At 46.1% G+C, this 19852-nt stretch overlaps 1 protein-coding gene across 4 annotated transcripts in view; it reads left to right on the top strand.

The window, feature by feature from the left end:
- The window catches only part of RHOBTB2 (Rho related BTB domain containing 2), a 44911-nt gene that overhangs the window by 15733 nt on the left and 9326 nt on the right, over positions 1 to 19852 (top strand). The window contains exons 1-5 of one of the 4 annotated variants that reach the window (XM_018563703.1): positions 4570 to 5178; positions 9733 to 9934; positions 10046 to 10149; positions 14502 to 14687; positions 16984 to 17888. In XM_018563703.1, coding sequence (XP_018419205.1) covers positions 9755 to 9934; positions 10046 to 10149; positions 14502 to 14687; positions 16984 to 17888 — 1375 coding nt within the window. In that variant the 5' untranslated portion in view covers positions 4570 to 5178; positions 9733 to 9754. Of the gene's footprint in view, positions 1 to 4569; positions 5179 to 9732; positions 9935 to 10045; positions 10150 to 14501; positions 14688 to 16983; positions 17889 to 19852 lie in introns of those variants that run through there. The other 3 variants (XM_018563702.1, XM_018563701.1, XM_018563700.1) reach the window with 3 other exon arrangements.

The following is a 19852-nucleotide window of genomic DNA, read 5'->3' on the forward strand; positions in this document are numbered from 1 at the left end:
GTGGGCGGAGGGGGGGGGGGGGGGGATGGGGTTGGGTCCGAAGGTTGTGTACCTACTGGCTCCAGTGATCAAAGTTTGACCCGTATATTTGGTCAGGATTCAGGATAGACAGCAATGGAGGGACTGGAGGGAGCATTGCCATAAGTCCCCTTAGACATACACTATATTGCCAAAAGTATTGGGACACCCCTCCAAATCATTGGATTCAGGTGTTCCGTGAAATTTCCTTGCTACTAAATATTCCACAGTCACCTGTTAGTGGTATTATAACAGAGTGGAAGCAATTGGGAACAACAGCAACTCAGCCAGGAAGTGGTAGTCCACGTAAAATGACAGAGCGGGATCAGCGCATGCTGAAGCGCACAGTGCGCAGAAGTCGCCAACTGTCTGCAGAGTCAATAGCTACAGACCTCCAAACTTCATGTGGCCTTCAGATTGGCACAACAACAGTGCGTAGAGAGCTTCATGGAATGGGTTTCCATGGCCGAGCAGCTGCATCCAAGCCTTACATCACCAAGTGCAATGCAAAGCGTTGGATGCCGTGGTGTAAAGCACGCCGCCACTGGACTCTAGAGAAGTGGAGACGTGTTCTCTGGAGTGATGAATCATGCTTCTCTGTCTGACAATCCGATGGACATGTCTGGGTTTGGCGGTTGCCAGGAGAACGGTACTTACCTGACTGCATTGTGCCAAGTGTAAAGTTTGGTGGACTGGGGATTATGGTGTGGGGTTGCTTTTCAGGGGGTGGGCTTGGCCCCTTAGTTCCAGTGAAGGGAACTCTTAAGGCATCACCAAACCAAGACATTTTGGACAATTTCATGCTCCCAACTTTGTGGGAACAGTTTGGGGATGGCCCCTTCCTGTTCCAACATGACTGCGCACCAGAGCACAAAGCAAGGTCCATAAAGACATGGATGGGGGAGTTTGGGGTGGAGGAACTTGACTGGTCTGCACAGAGTCCTGACCTCAACCCCATAGAACGCCTCTGGGATGAATTAGAGCGGAGACTGCGAGCCCGGCCTTCTCCTCCAACATCAGTACCTGACCTCACAAATGGTCCAACATTCCCATAGACACACTCCTAAACCTTGCGGATGCCTTCCCAGAAGAGTTGAAGCTGTTATAGCTGCAAAGGGCGGAGCCAACCCAATACTGAACCCTACGGACTCAGCCTGGGATGCCATTAAAGTTCATGTGCGTGTAAAGGCCGGCGTCCCAATACTTTTGGCAATATAGTGTATACTTAATACTGTAAACCAGTCACTAGAGTTTACAACATCTTTTAGGTGATTTCTTTGGAAAACGTACATGAGGGGGTTAAGTTGTATCCCCACACAGCTTGTCAATGGCAGCACATTTCTATCTGAGGCCTGGTTTACTGTGTGTGAATCAGCTGATGTGATCTGGCAGCCGGATCATGAACAAATACATTGTTATTACACATAACTTTGCCCTGTTGGGTAGATGAGGGTACAGAACTTATATTGCCAGGGGCTCTCTGCTTGCAGATCTGGAGTGTAAACCAACCCCTGCTGTAAAAAAATGTTGACATTTCCAGGTCACCCATGACAATTATTGAGACAATGATCCGTCGTGTCATTCTAGTGTAGTTGGTTGCAGAGGCCCACATAGCTTGTAGTAAATAACATTGCGTGACTGAATCTAACCCTGAAACAAAAATAAGTCCCTTACCCCGGAGGGATGCATACTTTTTTTTGTCCAGGCATCGAGAGTCAGTTTGGCATTGTTCTGGGGGCCCCAACAGTCTATGGCTTTTAGTAGAGGACAGTCATTGAAATACGTTCATATTTGATGACCTTAGGATTCCAGAGATTAATTTGTATCAGGTTGTATTATTGTCGTAGGAAAACAGCCGGAAGGGAGCGGGTGGTCTTAATACGTCCTTTGTGCCCGCGCCCGCTCGTACCGCATAGAATAACGTCAACAGAGCTTTTTTAAAGGATGTGATGTCCTCCTAGGACCTAGGCATATGCCAGTAATGGTAGATATTTATGGATGCCTCACTTCTTTCATAAACAAGGGTTTTCTTTAATTTTTTGAAGAGCATTTGATTGGACAATCCACCAATTCAAAGCCTGTAGAGAAGGGGTAGGCAACCTTGGTACAAATCCCATCACGCCTCTGCAAGTCTGTGGCTGTCAGAGTCTGGCAATGGGTATTGTAGTTCCACAAAAGCTGCAGAGCCACAGTTGCCTGCCCTTACTGTAGAGTAAGATGAGAAAGTTCCTCCTTCCCTTACATTTGCATAATTCCCCACTCCACCAGTAGGAATTAACAAAACATGAACTTCATTGTAAGTAGTAATTTGGAGCTGCCTCTTTTCCCCGTCCCCCGGGCCACTGGCTCCCAAATTCCTCATGGTGCATATGGCCCAGACTTGGTTTTCCACCAATTGGTGTAGACCTGCACTGTCCAAGATGACAAACTCTTCTGGGGGCACCATGCATTGTCCATGCAGACATTATAGAACAATAGATACTGAGAATTACCCTCACATTCAGAACAAGAGAAGTGGCCCTGAGATGCATTCTTCCATACAGAACAATAACTGATACTAAGAATTACACCCAGCATACAGAAGAAGTGAAGTGGTGCTCCACAGCTTCCATACTTACAAATTAATGCTGGCCATACACTAGCTGGCCTGGGGGTTGAACGAATGAAACGTAACAGAGTCCTGCACCCCATGCTACACATCAAAGATGGAAGAATCTCCCCTACCAGCTATTGTATTTTAACAGCCGGTGTCCGCCATTGTTCCAAAGACCTGGGCAGTGACTGTAGATATTGGTTGTTCAGACATCAATTTTCCACATGGCTTCTCCAGTGGTGCCGTCAGGGCCACCCACAGCTCGAATTTTGGTCATGTTAGCTGGAGTTGCTCAAACTTTGAGCAGTGTATGGCTAGCTTGAGGACAGATACTGAGAATTATACCCAGCATATAGGAGAAGGGAAGTTGTATTGTGTTACGTTTACATAAAAGGGTCAAAAACAGCAAATTATATCCAGCCCGTTTAACATTAGAAGTAGTGCTCTCCATATTGCAGGGGTGGGCAACTCCAGCCCTCCAGCTGTTGTGGAACTACAATCCCCATGAGGCTTTGCAAGACTCTGACAGTTACAGGTATGACACCCAGAGGCAGAGGCTTGTTGGGATTTGTAGTAAAAGCACAGCTAGAGGGCCGGAGTTGCCCACCCCTGCCGCACTGTGTGAAAATCCAGCAATTTCTGAAGTCTGGAACCAACAATCATTCCACATCAAATTCCCTTCAATGTGTGCTTCTTCTCCAATCTAAACGAGGAGTAGATGAACCCGTAGAGCTGGCACGGCTCCTGCGCCTGCCTTGTGCAGCCAAAGATGCCTGGAGCAGTACGTGTAGATTGCTTGAACTGTTCTCCATTCTAATGTTTGGCCAAACAAGAACCAAAACACTTGACCATGTCTGCACGTATGAAAGCTGTTTTTGTTTCAGCCAACCTATGCTGTTTGCATGAGGATGTGAAGCCCAAATACGTTTACTATGTTTCTGCATTGTCAACATGTAATAAAGCTAAACTCCGGGATCAGCAAATATTGTCCTCATACTAGAGTCATGTGTATTCTTCTTCAATCCAGTGTGAGACTTGGAGCTTCCTGTAATAAAGACCACACACTGCTGCTCTATCTCCTTGTGCAGACTGACTGGTCTTGCTTCCGCCCCCTCCTGTAATAAAGACCGCTCACTGCTGCTCTCTCCTTGTGCAGGGTGACTGGTCTTGTCTCCGCCCCTTCCTGTAATAAAGACCGCTCACTGCTGCTCTCTCTCCATGTGCAGAGTGAATGGTCTTGCCTCTGCCCTCTCCTGTAATAAAGACCAGCCACTGCTGTTCTCTCTCCTTGTGCAGGATGACTGGTCTTGTCTCCACCCCTTCCTGTAATAAAGACCGCTCACTGCTTCTCTCTCTCCTTGTGCAGAGTGACCGGTCTTGTCTCCACCCCTTCTTGTAGCTTTCTGAAGGCAGCCTGTACTTTGTGGGCCTCCAGGGCCTCTCCCACAGCTCTGCACAGGCTATGTGCAGCACGGTGATGATGTCACTAATACTTTTACAAGGTATTTTCTCGGTTTAAGTATTGAACGGCAGCCAAATGATTCATTGCTTAGCCATCTCCATTAACATACCAGCTTGAATAATAAAGCATCCACCGAATGTGTGTAAACATGTTTACGTAACACCCAAATTTATTTGTGCTGATCGATAAAAATAAACTCACAGATATCAAATTGAGTATAAAGGGTGCAGGACACAAAACGTGCAATTAGCACATCGCCGGTTATTTAAGGTTGGGATATATTTTAGGATCAAGCTATGAATGTGAAAAGTCCAACCCAATGTGCTATTAGCATTCAGATTGAGGCGATGGCATCGTTCTCGCCCTCGTCATCAGCCTGTATTGGGCAGCTGCTGCATCTGCATTCTCCTGCGCATGTACTTATGCGATAGGACCTGCAGGCGGTGCTCAAGACTTACTTCCAGCTAAAAATAATTCCTCCCTTTCATTGGAAACACACGCACACCTCCGTGTTGGAAACCAGGAGTCGCAACCGGCAGCCATCACTGCTAGAGATCCACACTCAGGATGACACAGGCAGCTCCATGCAGTGGTACACAGGCACGAACACGGAGAAGGACGCATTGATCTCTATCCAGGCAACACACACACACAAGGCAGCGTGACAGCATGCGAGCCTGAGGAACACTGACGATGTGACATAGAGACTCCACACAGCCATGCTCGCACACACACACACTGCACAGCTAGATGCAAATGCAATCATACATTAACATAAATCGTTCTACAAAACACATCACCGGGGAGGCTAATTTTAACGAAAAGCCAATTCCTGCACACGCTAAGATCTGTGCACATTGAGAAAAACGCACACGTACCCTTGGGACACGACTAACCCACGCAGATGAGGGCACACACACATTAATGGGTATAGATTGAGATAAAACGCATGCACGGCATAGTGTTAGAACGTATATTTTATAGCTAGGCACCTGTACACCTAGCCTCTGCCTTTTCGATTCGAATCCTATAAAGAAGATGCTCGAGTGATGTCATCATGGCGGCGATGTACGGGACAAGGCCCGGACTGGGTGTAGTATGAGCTGTGTGTGATTGTCGTTGGTGGTTGCAGAATTGGGGCTTATTAGCGGTGTGCATGTCTGTGTGTCTATACTGTGTATCTGTACTGTTTCACCTTCCATTATTTTCCTCCTGCGATTGCTGCATTGCTTTGTGCGCACCCGAACTTTGATCCCTGGTCTCATGACCGCGGCCTGATCTCCAGAAGTGCCTGGCTGCCGTTAAGGAATAATCAGAGATTAATTTTTAACATGGCTCCTTGCCCTGGAGACACGGCACTTCAAAGCGTGTCATGTCCCGGTTTCCCATAATTGGGTTGCAGCGCCAGTCATCGTCCTATACTCGCCGCAAGTCCTCTTTTATTAGTGTCCCTGCTTAAGGTGCCGCAATAATGTGCATTAAATAAGAACCGACATGTCCTCAAAGCAAATCTGTGGTGGCACTAGAGAAATACAGAGATTTCCATTGCTGACTTCCTTATGAACCGTGTCCTGGCTTTCTCTGGCTTTTTGAGTCACCAACCTAGAACAAGTAGGCAGGCAGTGAAGTTAGAGGAAAGTCAAAACTGGTGAAGCCTTTGGATCAGTATAACAGCCCTGCAATGGGTATTTTTAAAAGGAGAGCTGATCAGTGCCAGCATATATATTTTTTTCAGTTGAGGGTTCCTTTAAAAGTCATATTAGCTTGACCTACTGGGGATTGCGTTTGCTTTAATTGTAGGGATTCGAAAGTCAGTATTATGGTCCTGAAGCCATTCATAGGCTAGTAGGCTTAGATGAGACCCCAACCAAATATAAGATGCTAGGGATCTTTAACATATAAGTGAAATGATACTCACCTCCAATACCCTATTTGTCACTCACAATACCACCCCATCCATTGATTGCTAGATACTTGGCTGGAGCTGCAGGTTACTTCGCTAGCAGCCCATTTACTTTACTGGGTATCATTCATCAGATTGTGTTCAATAGGAGCTGTGTTGCTCACAGTAACATTTGCCGTTCCAGCAGTCAGAGCGGAGGAAGCTTATTGGTGGCTCGGAGGACAGGGCTTGATATTATTTAGCTAAGCTTAACAAATAAGGCTCCATAATCTTGGTGTTGCAAAACAAGGCACGGAGATATGGAGATTCACTGCACTCTAGCACTGTAGTCTTGCTCGGCTTGCTTGGATTTCATAAAGGAGCCAATGTGTTGAAAGGTCCTCTTATTGTTAGGTGGAGCATAGAGTAAATAGTAAAGATTCCATTCTATATATGTGTGTCATCTTTACCATCTTGACATATTCTCCCAATTTAGGTAAAAATGCTCATTGTCATCTAGGGCCCTCTCTTCAATTTCGGTAAAAATGCTCATTGTTATCTAGGGCCCTCTCCTTCCATTTCGGTAAAAATGTTCTTTGTCATCTAGGGCCCTCTCTTCAATTTCGGTAAAAATGTTCTTTGTCATCTAGGGTTCTCTCTTCAATTTTGGTAAAAATGCTCATTATCATCTATGGCCCTCTCTTCAATTTCGGTAAAAACGCTCATTGTGTAATAAGGCCCTCTCTTCAATTTTGGTAAAAATGCTCATTGTCATCTAGGGTTCTCTCTTCAGTTTCGGTAAAAATGCTCTTTGTCATCTAGGGTGCTCTTTTCAATTTCGGTAAAAATGCTCTTTGTCATCTAGGGCCCTCTCTTCAATTTCGGTAAAAATGCTTGTTGTCATCTAGGGCCCTCTCTTCAATTTCGGTAAAAATGTGCATTGTCATCTAGGGCCCTCTCTTCAATTTGGGTAAAAATGCGCATTGTCATATAGAGCCCTCTCTTCAATTTTGGTAAAAATGTGCATTGTCATCTAGGGCCCTCTTTTCAATTTCCTGTAAAAATGCGCATTGTCATCTAGGACCCTCTCTTCAGTTTTCATCTCAATTACACTATACAGCCAAAGGTTTGTGGACACCTGACCATGAGACCTATATGAGCTTGTTGGACATCCCATTCCAGATCAATATGACGGTGGCCCACCTGTACGGCTGTAACAGCCTCCACTCTTCTGGAAAGGCTTTGCTTAAATTTTGAAGTGTATCTATAGGGATCAAGGCCCATTCAGCCAAAGGAGCATTTGTGAGGTCAGGTACTGATATTAGATGAGCTCACAATTGATGTTCCAAGGTGTTCTGTAGGGTCGAGGTCAGAGCTCTGTGGAGACCACTACAGTTCCTCCACACCAAACATGTCAAACCATGTCTTTATGGACCTGGCTTTGTGCACAGGGCACAGCCATGGTGGAACTGAGGAACCTTCTCCAACCTGTTGCCACAATGTTGGAAGCACACAGTTGTCTAAAATGTATTTTGTCTGTTCTAGCAATTGCAGTACTTTTCAGTGAAATAAACAGATCTCAATAATTTGGAGGTTTATGGTGTGATGGTCAGGTGTCCACAAACATTTGGCTATGTAGTGTATTTCCTGTATAGTTGTATGCTGACAGATGTAACTATTGATCTGAAATTGATTGCTTTTCTGTTAAGGGTAGTCTAACGATACCCTTAGAGGGAGTAAGTCAGTGAACCTGCCTCCATTTCTAACAGATACCGTTTGTTTCTGAGTTCATTTGTCCTGCAGGTAGAAGGTGTCAGGCAACTGAAACATGGAGGACACAAATCTAACGTTCTGGTGATCCAATAATTGGTGCTATCACAATGGACACAGAATTGTCTAACCAAGTTTATTGTCCTGCTCGGTGACATTGTCCTTCAGATTCTTGATAAATAAGGCCAGTTTGGTTTATCTGCCAGTATCCATCTTTTTAGACTTCATAACAAGAAGGACATCTTGATATCATAGGCAGGAGACATTGTTGTCTTTGACAGTTCCTCAGTGGCATTTTGTAAACCAAAAGGGAAGGAATGGTGGGTGGAAGAGTGGCCTCCAGCATCCAATAAGACTTTCCTATTACTCCCTGCTCCATAAACATGTTGTTGAATCCGAACTGTTCCGGTACCTATCACCTTGAGCTTTATGCAATAAACAGCACAAGGAAGAATGTGCATTACCCACAGCCACAGTGGGAACTGACTTTACTGGATCGGACCAGTAGAAGATGAATGATAATAAATATAAGTAACGATTATGCGCCCAAGAAGTCCCAAAGTATTATTGGGACTTTTGGGGTCTGTATTGTGGCAGCTTCACTACCCATATTAGTATTTCATCATCTATAAGCGCAGATCATTAGATTTAATACTTAGAAGATGAATGATGATTTGTTTTTGTGGGATCTGTGCTCTTTGACCTGTATGTAGTTCTTAGAAAGCCGTGCACAGCTGCCCCGAGCTGCATCACTGACCTCATCTCAAGATATCACCCACACCATCCTGTTCTCTGCTCTTCAGACCTTGTGCTCTCTAGCTCCGTCATCACCTCCTCCCGTGCTCACCTCTGAGACTTCTCCCATCCTCCCTACCCAAGGCTGCCTGGCTATCTCCTACTCTATCTCTGAAAACTCATCAATTTGGGGAAGCATATCCTTCTTCTAGCTAAAACTGAACTGGGTGGGCATAAGCAATCCAGGGTTCCCAAATCTTCACAATTTTTTTTATTAGAGTCTAATAGAATACTAGTCAATTTCCCATTAAGCAAAAAGGAATCAATCTTTTTTTTTTTACCTCTCACAAAGCAAGCTCACAGCTGACAGTTAAGCTGGCCATTAAGCTGGTCATCTTCTCAACATTTGTGCGATTTTCTAAGGGCACACACCTTACAACCATCGCAAGACTTTTGTCTTGCGATGGTTGTAAGGTAATTAAGAAAACGTACGATCTGCCTATCTTGGACAGGCAGATCGTACTTGCGACGATCGCAAACCGCGCCCCCCTGAGGGGCGGGCTTCCGATGACCGCAATGCCGAACTGGCAGTGTGCGCTTGCTTTCGAACATGTTCGTAAGTTAAATGTCGTGCGGCCTTACAGTAGTAGAGGTCGCACGGCTTCCACACACCTTGCGATAATCGTACGATCGTGGGATTTCCCGCGATTATCGTACGATTATCGTACAGTGTGTGGGCACCCTAATAGTTAATGGGGTCAAATCGACGATCGTTTTTGACCGTAGTGGCGAAAAAAATTGAAGGAGTTGGATGGAAAATTTGACCAGAAGTTCTAGCGGTGGTTTTTGTGTTCGAAAAGCTCCATTCATTCCAATATTGAATGTGAAAATTGAACGAAATTTGAAAGGATGTTGTACGAGCTTCTTCTAAAAGCATGATCGAATGTTCTGACCAGATCTTGTCGTATGAATGTTCATATGAAAATCTCCCAGTGTATGGCCGGCTTTATTGAACTTATGCACTCTGGGATTTTAGGACAGATGAAGCCAACCTTTGACATGCTATATGAGAAAGGTATAGGAGGGTCTATGTGAGGGAATGGAATTGTTCAGTACTGTTATTTGGTCATTCACTGTTATGGTAACTGGTGAGTGTTCTGTGTTTGTAGCAGTTGTAACGGTTGTTACTTTCTCATGCAATTTATCTTCAACAAATTTAAGTTCTCTGCACCCTTTCTTCAAAGTCTTTTCTTTCTTTTTACGCATGCCTAGATCCCAGCTGTTGGACACTGATATGGATTATGAGCGTCCCAATGTTGAGACGATAAAATGTGTGGTAGTGGGAGACAACGCTGTCGGGAAGACGCGCCTCATCTGTGCTAGAGCATGCAATGCCACTCTGACCCAATATCAGCTCCTCGCTACACATGTGCCAACTGTGTGGGCCATAGACCAATATCGCGTGTGCCAAGAGGTGAGCATTCTCCGCATGACCATGTTCAGCTAAGGATTCTGGGTAGAAGTGGTGATTACCATAAAAAATTATCCCTTTTTTTTGTTATGTTTTATTTATATTACTTCTTAGGTCTTGGAACGATCTCGGGATGTGGTCGATGAAGTCAGTGTGTCCCTCAGGCTTTGGGACACATTTGGAGACCATCATAAAGACCGGCGGTTTGCTTATGGAAGGTAGGGATGTCATATTTATGTTTGTTTAATGAGATAAATGAGAATTTAGTAAAGCAGGAAGCAAAGATTCATCACTCGGGAAGCTGATTGATTGCTATGGGTTTACTCTGTATTTACTCTGCTCTATATGTGTTTATTATTGCCCATACACCATATACACTGACTGCTTGGGCAGATGTGGCCATTTGGGCCTATGAAGATGTTTGGATTTCCTGTGTGTGTTTACTAATGCCCATACACCATGTACTCTGACAGCTTGGGCAGTTGAGGCCATATGTGCCTATGGAGATTTTTGGACATCCTGTGTGTGTTTCATATTGCCCATACACCATGTACACTGACTGCTTAGGCAGAGGTGGCCATATGTGCTGTGGTATTGTGTGGCAATCCCACAGTAGAATGGTGGGGTTGTAGTCACCCAGGACTCTCAGCCAGACTGGGAAAGAGCTGACTTTGCGGTTCTTCCCAGGATTTGTGGATTTGGCATGGGATCCTGGAACTGGGAGACTTCTAAGAGAATTGGGAGGGATGAAATCTCCATTCCTGGGTCCATCGTTTAGTAGTGGCCAGCAACTAATTGCACACCTGTGCACAGCCCTTATGGAAAGGGTGCTGGCTAGTGTTCGGGGCTCCAGCTGGGAAGAGGAACAGAGCTATTTAGGAGTCAGGAGGACTCCACCCAGAAGCCAGAGTGGAGCCAGGAGGCTGTGTCTGTGCTGGAGGCACCTGGGAATCAGCCAAGGAGGCTCAGTGAGCCAGTGACACACAAGAGGTGTGAAAGCTATGGAAAATGTGCGACAACCTGGAGTCGGTGAGATTAGGTGATCTGTACTGTTCACTGGAATACAAGCGGACCTTGTGTTATTGTTGAAGTCATTGTTGTGTTGATGAAAAAAATAAAAGGCTGTCCTTTTTATGTTAAAACGGCTTCAGGACTGTTCCCTAAGCGCTCACCATATGTGCTAACTTCCCCAAACATCACAGTGCCTATGGAGATGTTTGGACATCCTGTGTGTGCTTCATATTGACAATACACCATGTACTCTGACTGCTTGGGCAGATGTGGCCATATGTACCTATGGAGATGTTTGGACATCACCCCGGAAATGAGGTGGGCTCTGTCTGACTTGCTGCAGATTCGAATGCACATTTGTGAGAAGCTCGCAGCGTGCAGGGACATCAGAGGAAGCAATTTCAGTCCAGGAGAGGAGCCGGTACAACTGTGCAAGACAGAAGATCGGGGTTCAGCTTTAATGCAGTTCATTCATTAGGATGAGGCACAAGGGTCCAGAAATTGTGCATGCAGAATTGTCAGCAGCACGCAGTAGTGCATTACTGTGCTTTGTGGTAAGATGCAAAGCATGTGTGTCGAGAGAGTGTGTTGAGGGGCCAATTAGAATTAATGTCACCCCAACATGCATAACCCACGTGTTACCAAATCTCTCTGATGTGAATGGGTCCTGCATTAAACCTGTGGTTCCTCCCATTGTCCCCATTCATTGGTGGGTGCAGGGACCCTAATGTGCAACAGGGGACACAGACATTCCACACTCCTAGAAGCAACAAATGCTTTCAGGAGGCTGTACTGCTTGATCACAGTGGAGCAGGGGCGTCCCGAGGCTGGGTGACACCCGGAGCGGAGACGGGGTGACACCCCGCCGTGACGTCCTCGCGCATGCGCAGTTGTCTCATTGACGCCTGCTGGTGGCCATCTTGGTGATGGACGTCAGCAGAGAGAGGAGGGGACTTCACCTGGCGGGATGAAGTATGTTGCCGGGTCCCATTCCTCTCTCCTGACACTGTAGGGCTCTCGATCCATGACTGAGTGCCCGACTTTTCATAGGGGGTGACACCAAAATGACTGTCAGTCATTTTGGTGTAACCCCTCAAATGGTGGCACCTGGGTGTGGGCCGCACCCCCATTGTAAAGCCACAGTGTCTTCTATTATAGGAGCCAAGCTTTGGATTTTTCTTTGAAAAGCAACAGAAAGCATTCATTCTCTCCTCCACTGCTGACTGCAATGCTAAAAATGAATTCCATGCAGATATAGTTACATAGTTACATAGTTAGTCAGGTTGAAAAAAGACACAAGTCCATCGGGTTCAACCTATAGAGAAAAAAAAAAGCCTAAACAGACCGCTATGCCCACAATTACCCAATGTTGATCTAGAGGAAGGCAAAAAAACCCCCTATAAAGCATGGTTCAATTTGCTCCAACAGGGGGAAAAAAATTCCTTCCTGATCCCATAAGGCAATCGGATATTCCCTGGATCAACAATCTCTGATGCCTAATATACCTACTCAATATCCAGTAATATTCTGTGCATTTAGGAATACATCCAGATATTTTTAAAACAATTTACCGAGCTTGCTAGAACTAGCTCCTGGGGGAGTCTATTCCAAATTTTCACGGCTCTAACTGTGAAGAATCCTTTTCGTATGCAACGGTTAAACCTCTTTTCCTCCAGACGCAAAGAGTGCCCCCTTGTCCTTTGCAATGACCTTAAAGTGAATAATTTGGCACCAAGCTCTTTATATGGACCATTTATGTATTTTTACATGGTGATCATGTCCCCCCCCCTTAGTCGCCTCTTCTCCAGAGAACAAATTCAGGTCAGCTAATCTTTCCTCATAGTTGAGCTCCTCCATGCCTCTTATGAGTTTGGTCGCCCTTCGCTGCACTTTCTCCAGTTCCACAATATCCTTTTTGTAAACTGGTGCCCAAAACTGAACTGCATTCCTAACACTGACCCTACCTGCAACCCTAACACTGACCCTACCTGTAACCCTCACACTAACCCTACCTGTACCGGTTAATGTGGGGGATATAAAGGACACATGTATTTTTCTGTATTGATATATGTATTTTTATAAATGCAAGCAATGTACAGTATGTCTCCGTCTTTGACTTGGAGTCATCTTTAATACATGTAAGCAGGGCTCAGACCGAGAGAGGGAGAAGCAATGCAAGAAGCTATACATTTGTGCTGCAGGGTAATTGGCATGTTGACGGGAAGGGAGAGCAGAGTGATGAGCCTGTCAGTCTGCTGCTTCTTCATTTCAGGTCAGGGAGGAGACCTGTAAATCTTACTCAATTTCAGTAGAGAAAGATCAGGTCTCCTGCCCTTCTAGACCGGGCTGTGCTGTGTTCCGGGGCTGTGTGAATCTCAGAACCGGATGGGCAGAAATACAAATCCTTTGGCAGGGAATATGTATATTGAGCTGTTTTCCTGGAGTTCATCTCTCAATATTAAATATTTATTTACAGATTTGTTACTTGTGTGCCATTCAGTTCTTCCTTTTATCATTAGCCATTAGAAGCATCTCATTAATACATAACCAGCGGGAAAGGTGCAATTTGTGTGCAGCACGCAGATTCCACAGCACTCAGCCCTGCCAGGCAGCAGAAGGAGCCTCATTATTATCTACAGCTGACATTTTAACCATTACTCTAAATTGGGGTCCTTTCAAGTACAAGGGTGGGCAACTCCGGGCCTCCAGCTGTTGTGGAACCACAAGTCCCATGAGGCATTGCAAGACTGACAGTTAAGGTGGCCATACAGTCTTAGTCTTAGTAGTCTTAGTGGCCTTAGTCTTGCGATGGTTGTAAAGTAATTAAAAAAACATACGATCTGACCATCTTGGACAGGCAGATCGTACTCTCGATCATCGCAAGCCCGCCCCCTTGAGGGCGTGCGCACACCTGTCCGTTCGGCATTTGTCTCCCGAGCACCGTTCAAACGGTCGCACGTCTTCCATACACTTTGCGATTATCGTACGATCGCGGGATTTCCCGCGATTATCGTGCGATAATCGCACAGTGTATGGGCACCTTTACCAGCATGACTCCCAGACACAGATGCATGATGGAATTTGTAGTTAAAGCACAGCTGGAGGGCCGGAGTTGTCCACCCCTGCTTTAATACATACTTTGAATTTTCCTATTCACCCTACACCCAAAATTGATGGGTAGTGTCTGCATGGTTGCTGGCAAGTTAAATCGCATTCTCTCTTTCTCTTGGACACTGCAGTAATGAGATCCCAGTTCTATCCAAAGCTAAAGGATAGTGTCCATCTATGGATTCTCAGGAGGGTCAAATGAACAGATAATTAGGCAGATGCAAGAGAGTGATGCCTTCATTATGGATGTGGGTGGACTGCAGTGCGATGTGGGATATTGTATCTATTGGAGGCTTCGAAGAAGCTAACAGGTGTTTCAACCCACCACTGGTCACCCAAACCTGAAATACCAGTTTTGTGTGGTGTTGACCTTTACAAATCCCGTCTTATCATGCCGTCTATCTAGGATTGTCCCTCGCTCATACTCTTCCTCTTCTCGCCCTTGTTTTAGGTCTGATGTGGTCGTCCTCTGTTTCTCCATTGCTAACCCCAATTCCCTCCAGCATGTAAAATCGATGTGGTACCCGGAGATAAAGCACTTCTGCCCTCGTGCCCCGGTCATTTTGGTTGGATGTCAGTTGGACCTGCGCTACGCCGATTTGGAGGCTGTGAACCGCGCTCGTCGACCTTTAGCCAGGTGCGTTTATGATCCTTAGCCTGCAATTTATAGAGCATTGACATTAATTAGTATAGTAGTAGGTTCCCATGCTGGAAGATCAGTGCCAGTATCCTGTGGATCTCAGCCAAGGAGAGGCAAGTATGCAAACAAGGGTTAGTGTTAGGGTTACAGGTAGGGTTAGTGAGAGGGTTACATGTAGGGTTAGTGAGAGGGTACAGGTAGGGTTAGTGTTAGGGTTACATGTAGGGTTAGTGAGAGGGTTACAGGTAGGGTTAGTGTGAGGGTAACAGGTAGGGTTAGTGTTAGGGTTACAGGTAGGGTTAGTGTGAGGGTTACAGGTAGGGTTAGTGTTAGGGTTACAGGTAGGGTTAGTGTGAGGGTTACAGGTAGGGTTAGTGTTAGGATTACAGGTAGGGTTAGTGTGAGGGTTACAGGTAGGGTTAGCGTTAGGGTTACAGGTAGGGTTAGTGTGAGGGTTACAGGTAGGGTTAGTGTTAGGGTTACAGGTAGGGTTAGTGTTAGGGTTACAGGTAGGGTTAGTGTGAGGGTTACAGGTACGGTTAGTGTTAGGGTTACAGGTAGGGTTAGTGTTAGGGTTACAGGTAGGGTTATTGTGAGGGTTACAGGAACGGTTAGAGGTAGGGTTACAGGATGGGTTAGTGTGAGGGTTACAGGGAGGGTTAGTGAGAGGGTTACATGTACGATTAGTGTGAGGGTTACAGGTAGGGTTAGTGTTGGGGGTACAGGGAGGGTTAGTGTGAGGGTTACAGGTAGGGTTAGTGTGAGGGTTACAGGTAGGGTTAGTGTGAAGGTTACAGGCAGGGTTAGTGTGAGGGTTACAGGTACGATTAGTGTGAGGGTTACAGGTAGGGTTAGTGTTGGGGTTACAGGTAGGTTTAGTGTGGGGTTACAGGTAGGGTTAGTGTTGGGGTTACAGGTAGGGTTAGTGTGAGGGTTACAGGTAGGGTTAGTGAGAGGGTTATATGTAGGGTTAGTGTGAGGGTTGCAGGTAGGGTTAGTGTGAGGGTTGGAGAGGTAGGGTTAGTGTGAGGGTTACATGTAGGGTTAGTGTGAGGGTTGCAGGTAGGGTCAGTGTTGGGGTTACAGGTAGGGTTAGTGAGAGGGTTACATGTAGGGTTAGTGTGAGGGTTGCAGGTAGGGTTAGTGTGAGGGTTGGAGAGGTAGGGTTAGTGTGAGGGTTACATGTAGGGTTAGTGTGAGGGTTGCAGGTAGGGTTAGTGTGAGAGTTACAGGTAGGGTTAGTGTGAGAGTTACGGGAAGGGTTAGTGTGAGAGTTACGGGAAGGGTTAGTGTGAGGGTTACATGTAGGGTTAGTGTTAGGGTTGCAGGTAGGTTAGTGTTAGGGTTGGAGGTAGGGTTAGTGTGAGAGTTAGAGGTAGGGTAGGTGAAAGGGTTACATGTAGGGTTAGTGTTAGGGTTACAGGTAGGGTTAGTGTGAGGATTACAAGTGGGGTTAGTGTTACAGGTAGGATGAGTGTGTGGGTTACTGGTACGGTTAGTGTTAGGGTTACAGGTAGGGTTAGTGCGAGGGTTACAGGTAGGATTAGTGTGAGGGTTACAGGTAGGATTAGTGTGAGGGTTGCAGGTACGGTTAGTGTGAGGGTTACAAGTGGGGTTAGTGTTACAGGTAGGATGAGTGTGTGGGTTACTGGTACGGTTAGTGTTAGGGTTACAGGTAGGGTTAGTGCGAGGGTTACAGGTAGGATTAGTGTGAGGGTTACAGGTAGGATTAGTGTGAGAGTTGCAGGTACGGTTAGTGTGAGGGTTATAGAGTTGCGGTTAGTGAGAGGGTTACAGGTAGGGTTAGTGTGAGGGGTAGTGTTAAGGGTTAAAGGGAAGGTAAGTTCAAAGGTTACAGGGAGGGTACTTACATGAAGGGCAGCTGTGGCAGCCTCCTTATCTCTCTCAATACATGTTTCCTTAGCAGAAGGTACCATATTGACTTTGGTTGACATGACTACAGGTATCTTTATGTTTAGCCAGATCTTATGAACACGAGGGAACCCAGGATCCCAGGTGTACACACTACACTGAGGGCTTGGTGCTCTGTAACTCTTCCCTACTCCCTCCATCTAACACATCAATAATAGTGTTTGTGGAGCCAGTAATAATGCAGTTAGTAGTTTGTGGGACGTTGGGGGGGTTGGGGGGGTGGGCATATCAGGTCCAAGTCATATCTTATGATTGGCGACAATTGTTTTCCTGTAGTATGTCCTCCTAAAATTGCATATTTACTCATCTAAACTCATTTACAGTTCAGCCGGTTTTCATAACTGTTTCTTTTTTGTAATAGGCCAATCCGCCCTCAGGAGATTCTTCCACCTGAGAAAGGCCGGGAGGTAGCCAAAGAACTGGGCATTCCATACTATGAAACTAGCGTAGTGGCACAGTGTGGCATCAAGGAGGTTTTTGATAACGCCATCCGTTCAGCACTCATCTCTCGGCGCCATTTACAATTTTGGAAGTCACATTTGCGCAGTGTGCGCAGACCTCTGCCACAGGCCCCTTTTCTTCCTCCCCGGCCTCCTCCTCCTGTCATTGTTGTGCCTGATCCCCCAGCACAAAGTGAGGATCATCCTGGACACCTTCTGGAGGAGGCATCTTGTGCTGATGTGGTGCTGGTGGTCCAAGAAAGGATTCGTATATATGCCCACCGCATCTACCTCTCCACTGCTTCCTCCAAATTCTGCGACCTTTTCCTCCTGGAAGATGGAGACCCACCTGCCCAAGCCAGAGATCCCCTTCTACGTGCCTCCAGCTTTGATGCTTGTGAGTCTTCGGGGGAAAGTGAGGGTGGTGGAATGAGAACCTCGGCCAGCGATGGCACATTGGGCAGGGAAGGCGACAGAGACTTATCAGGATGGAGCAGGGCCTTTGAGAGCATACGGAGTGGAGTTCTGGAAGAGACACCTGGCTACAGGGCCAGAAGAGTGACTGTTGTAAAGATGGACAGCTCAGTGAGGTCAGGACCATTCAGAGCAGTGCTTAAATATTTATATACTGGGCGACTGGATGAACGGGAACCAGAACTGATGGAAGTTGCCCACATTGCAGAACTGTTAGAGGTGTTTGACTTGCGCATGATGGTGGCAAACATTCTAAATCGAGAGGCCTTCATGAACCAAGAGATCACCAGAGCTTTCCATGTCAGGAGGAGCAATCGCATCAAGGAGTGTCTAGCAAAGGGGATCTTCTCTGGTGAGTTGATGGACATGGATTAGCTTGACAGCCTTCACTGTCATAAATAAATAAGGAGGTAGATTGCAACTTGACCTTTTAGGTTGGGCATAGACAACTCTAATGTTACCATAGATATAAGATGGCAGCTGCCCAATACCTCTGTCTTTTTGCAGAAGCTTGGGGTAGTCTGTCTGTGAACATCACCAGACACTTTTGGCCAACAATGTTTAGGGAAAAAGATCAGATTGACAGGTGCCAAAACCTTGTCCAGTCACAATTCTTCCCTTCCCCAGACAAGCTGGCACCAAGAGGGGCTGTCTGCTCCACCCTCCTTCCCATTGTATACCAAAAAAAGCTGATTTGCAAAGTATAGATATTATAGATATTATATTAGTAAACGGGTTGCGCACATGCCCTTGGATAACCATGAATATGTTGCATTTGCTTAGAGCAGCAACCTGTCAATCGTGATAGTGACCGGTAGATCGCTACCAACCCCACTATGCCACCAGCCCCTTCCATGCCATCTCCCAGACCTCAGATCAGAGCGCAATAGGCATTACAGAGCTGATGGAATTCCAAGGCTCCTCTGCGTCCCTGATGTGTTATAGTCCATAATAGAAGTCGCCAGCACTCGATGATGTGTGCAAAAAGTAAAGCACTTCTTCTATGTCGCCCAGAAGAAGGGACCCTGCGTGGCCCCGAAATGTTGGCTGTATGACACATGTGACAATTTAATAAAAAGTGCTTTACTTCTTGCACACATCATCGAGTGCTGGTGACTTCTATTATGGACTGTATCTGACACGGCGCCATCCGTGTTGTCACTTCAAGCACCAACCTTTCATCCAAGGTCTGTACGCTGTATGGAGTGCAGGTGATTTCGTATTATCTGATGTGTTATGACACAACCAAGGGGGCATCTGGGCAGATTATCCTCACACTGCCAGGAGCCGCTGCATTTGAGGTCTGGTGAGGGAATTTTACAAAGGTAGGGTGAAAGATGTTTGTACTGGATGGGAGATATATTTGCTTATGGGGGGAGATGTGTGTTAGTTTCTCCTGACCTCTGCACTCTGCATTATGCACTAATGACCCCTGCATCACATATTCCTGACCCCTGCAATCTGCATTACTTATTACTGACCCCTGCACTCTGCGTTATATATTCCTGACCCCTGCACTCTGCATCACATATTCCTGACCCCTGCACTCTGCATCACATATTCCTGAACCCTGCACTCTGCTTCACATATTCATGACCCCTGCACTCTGCTTTACTTATTACTGACCCCTGCACTCTGCATCACATATTCCTGACCCCTAAACTCTGCGTTACTTATTACTGATCCCTGCACTCTGCATCACATATTCCTGACCCCTGCACTCTGCATCACATATCCCTGACCTCTGCACTCTGCATCACATATTCCTGACCCCTGCACTCTGCTTTACTTATTACTGACCCCTGCACTCTGCGTTATATATATACTGAACCCTGCACTCTGTATTTCATTCTAACCCCTTCGCTGTGCATTATTTACTCCTGACCCCTGCACTCTGCTTTACTTATTACTGACCCCTGCACTCTGCGTTATATATTACTGAATCCTGCACTCTGTATTACATTCTAACCCCTTCGCTGTGCATTACTTTCTCCTGACCCCTGCACTCTGCTTTATGTATTATTAAACCCTGCACTCTGTGTTACATTCTAACCCCCTTCGCTGTGCATTTCATACTACTGACTCCTGCACTCTGCATCGCATACTACTGACCCCTGTACTCTTCATTACTTCTACCGATCCCTGAGCACTGTGTTACTTATTACTGACCCCTGAGCTCTGTGTTACATACTACTGACCCTTGAACTTTGTCTTCCATACTACTTACCCCTATACTCTGTGCTAATTACTACTGACCCCTGAACTCTTCAGATCTTTCTTACTTTTTAAAGGGGACTTGCTAGGTTATTCCCCCCC

The sequence above is a fragment of the Nanorana parkeri genome, unplaced genomic scaffold, assembly GCF_000935625.1.
Source record: "Nanorana parkeri isolate BGI_ZX_2015 unplaced genomic scaffold, ASM93562v1 scaffold686, whole genome shotgun sequence".
Lineage (NCBI taxonomy): Eukaryota > Metazoa > Chordata > Amphibia > Anura > Dicroglossidae > Nanorana > Nanorana parkeri.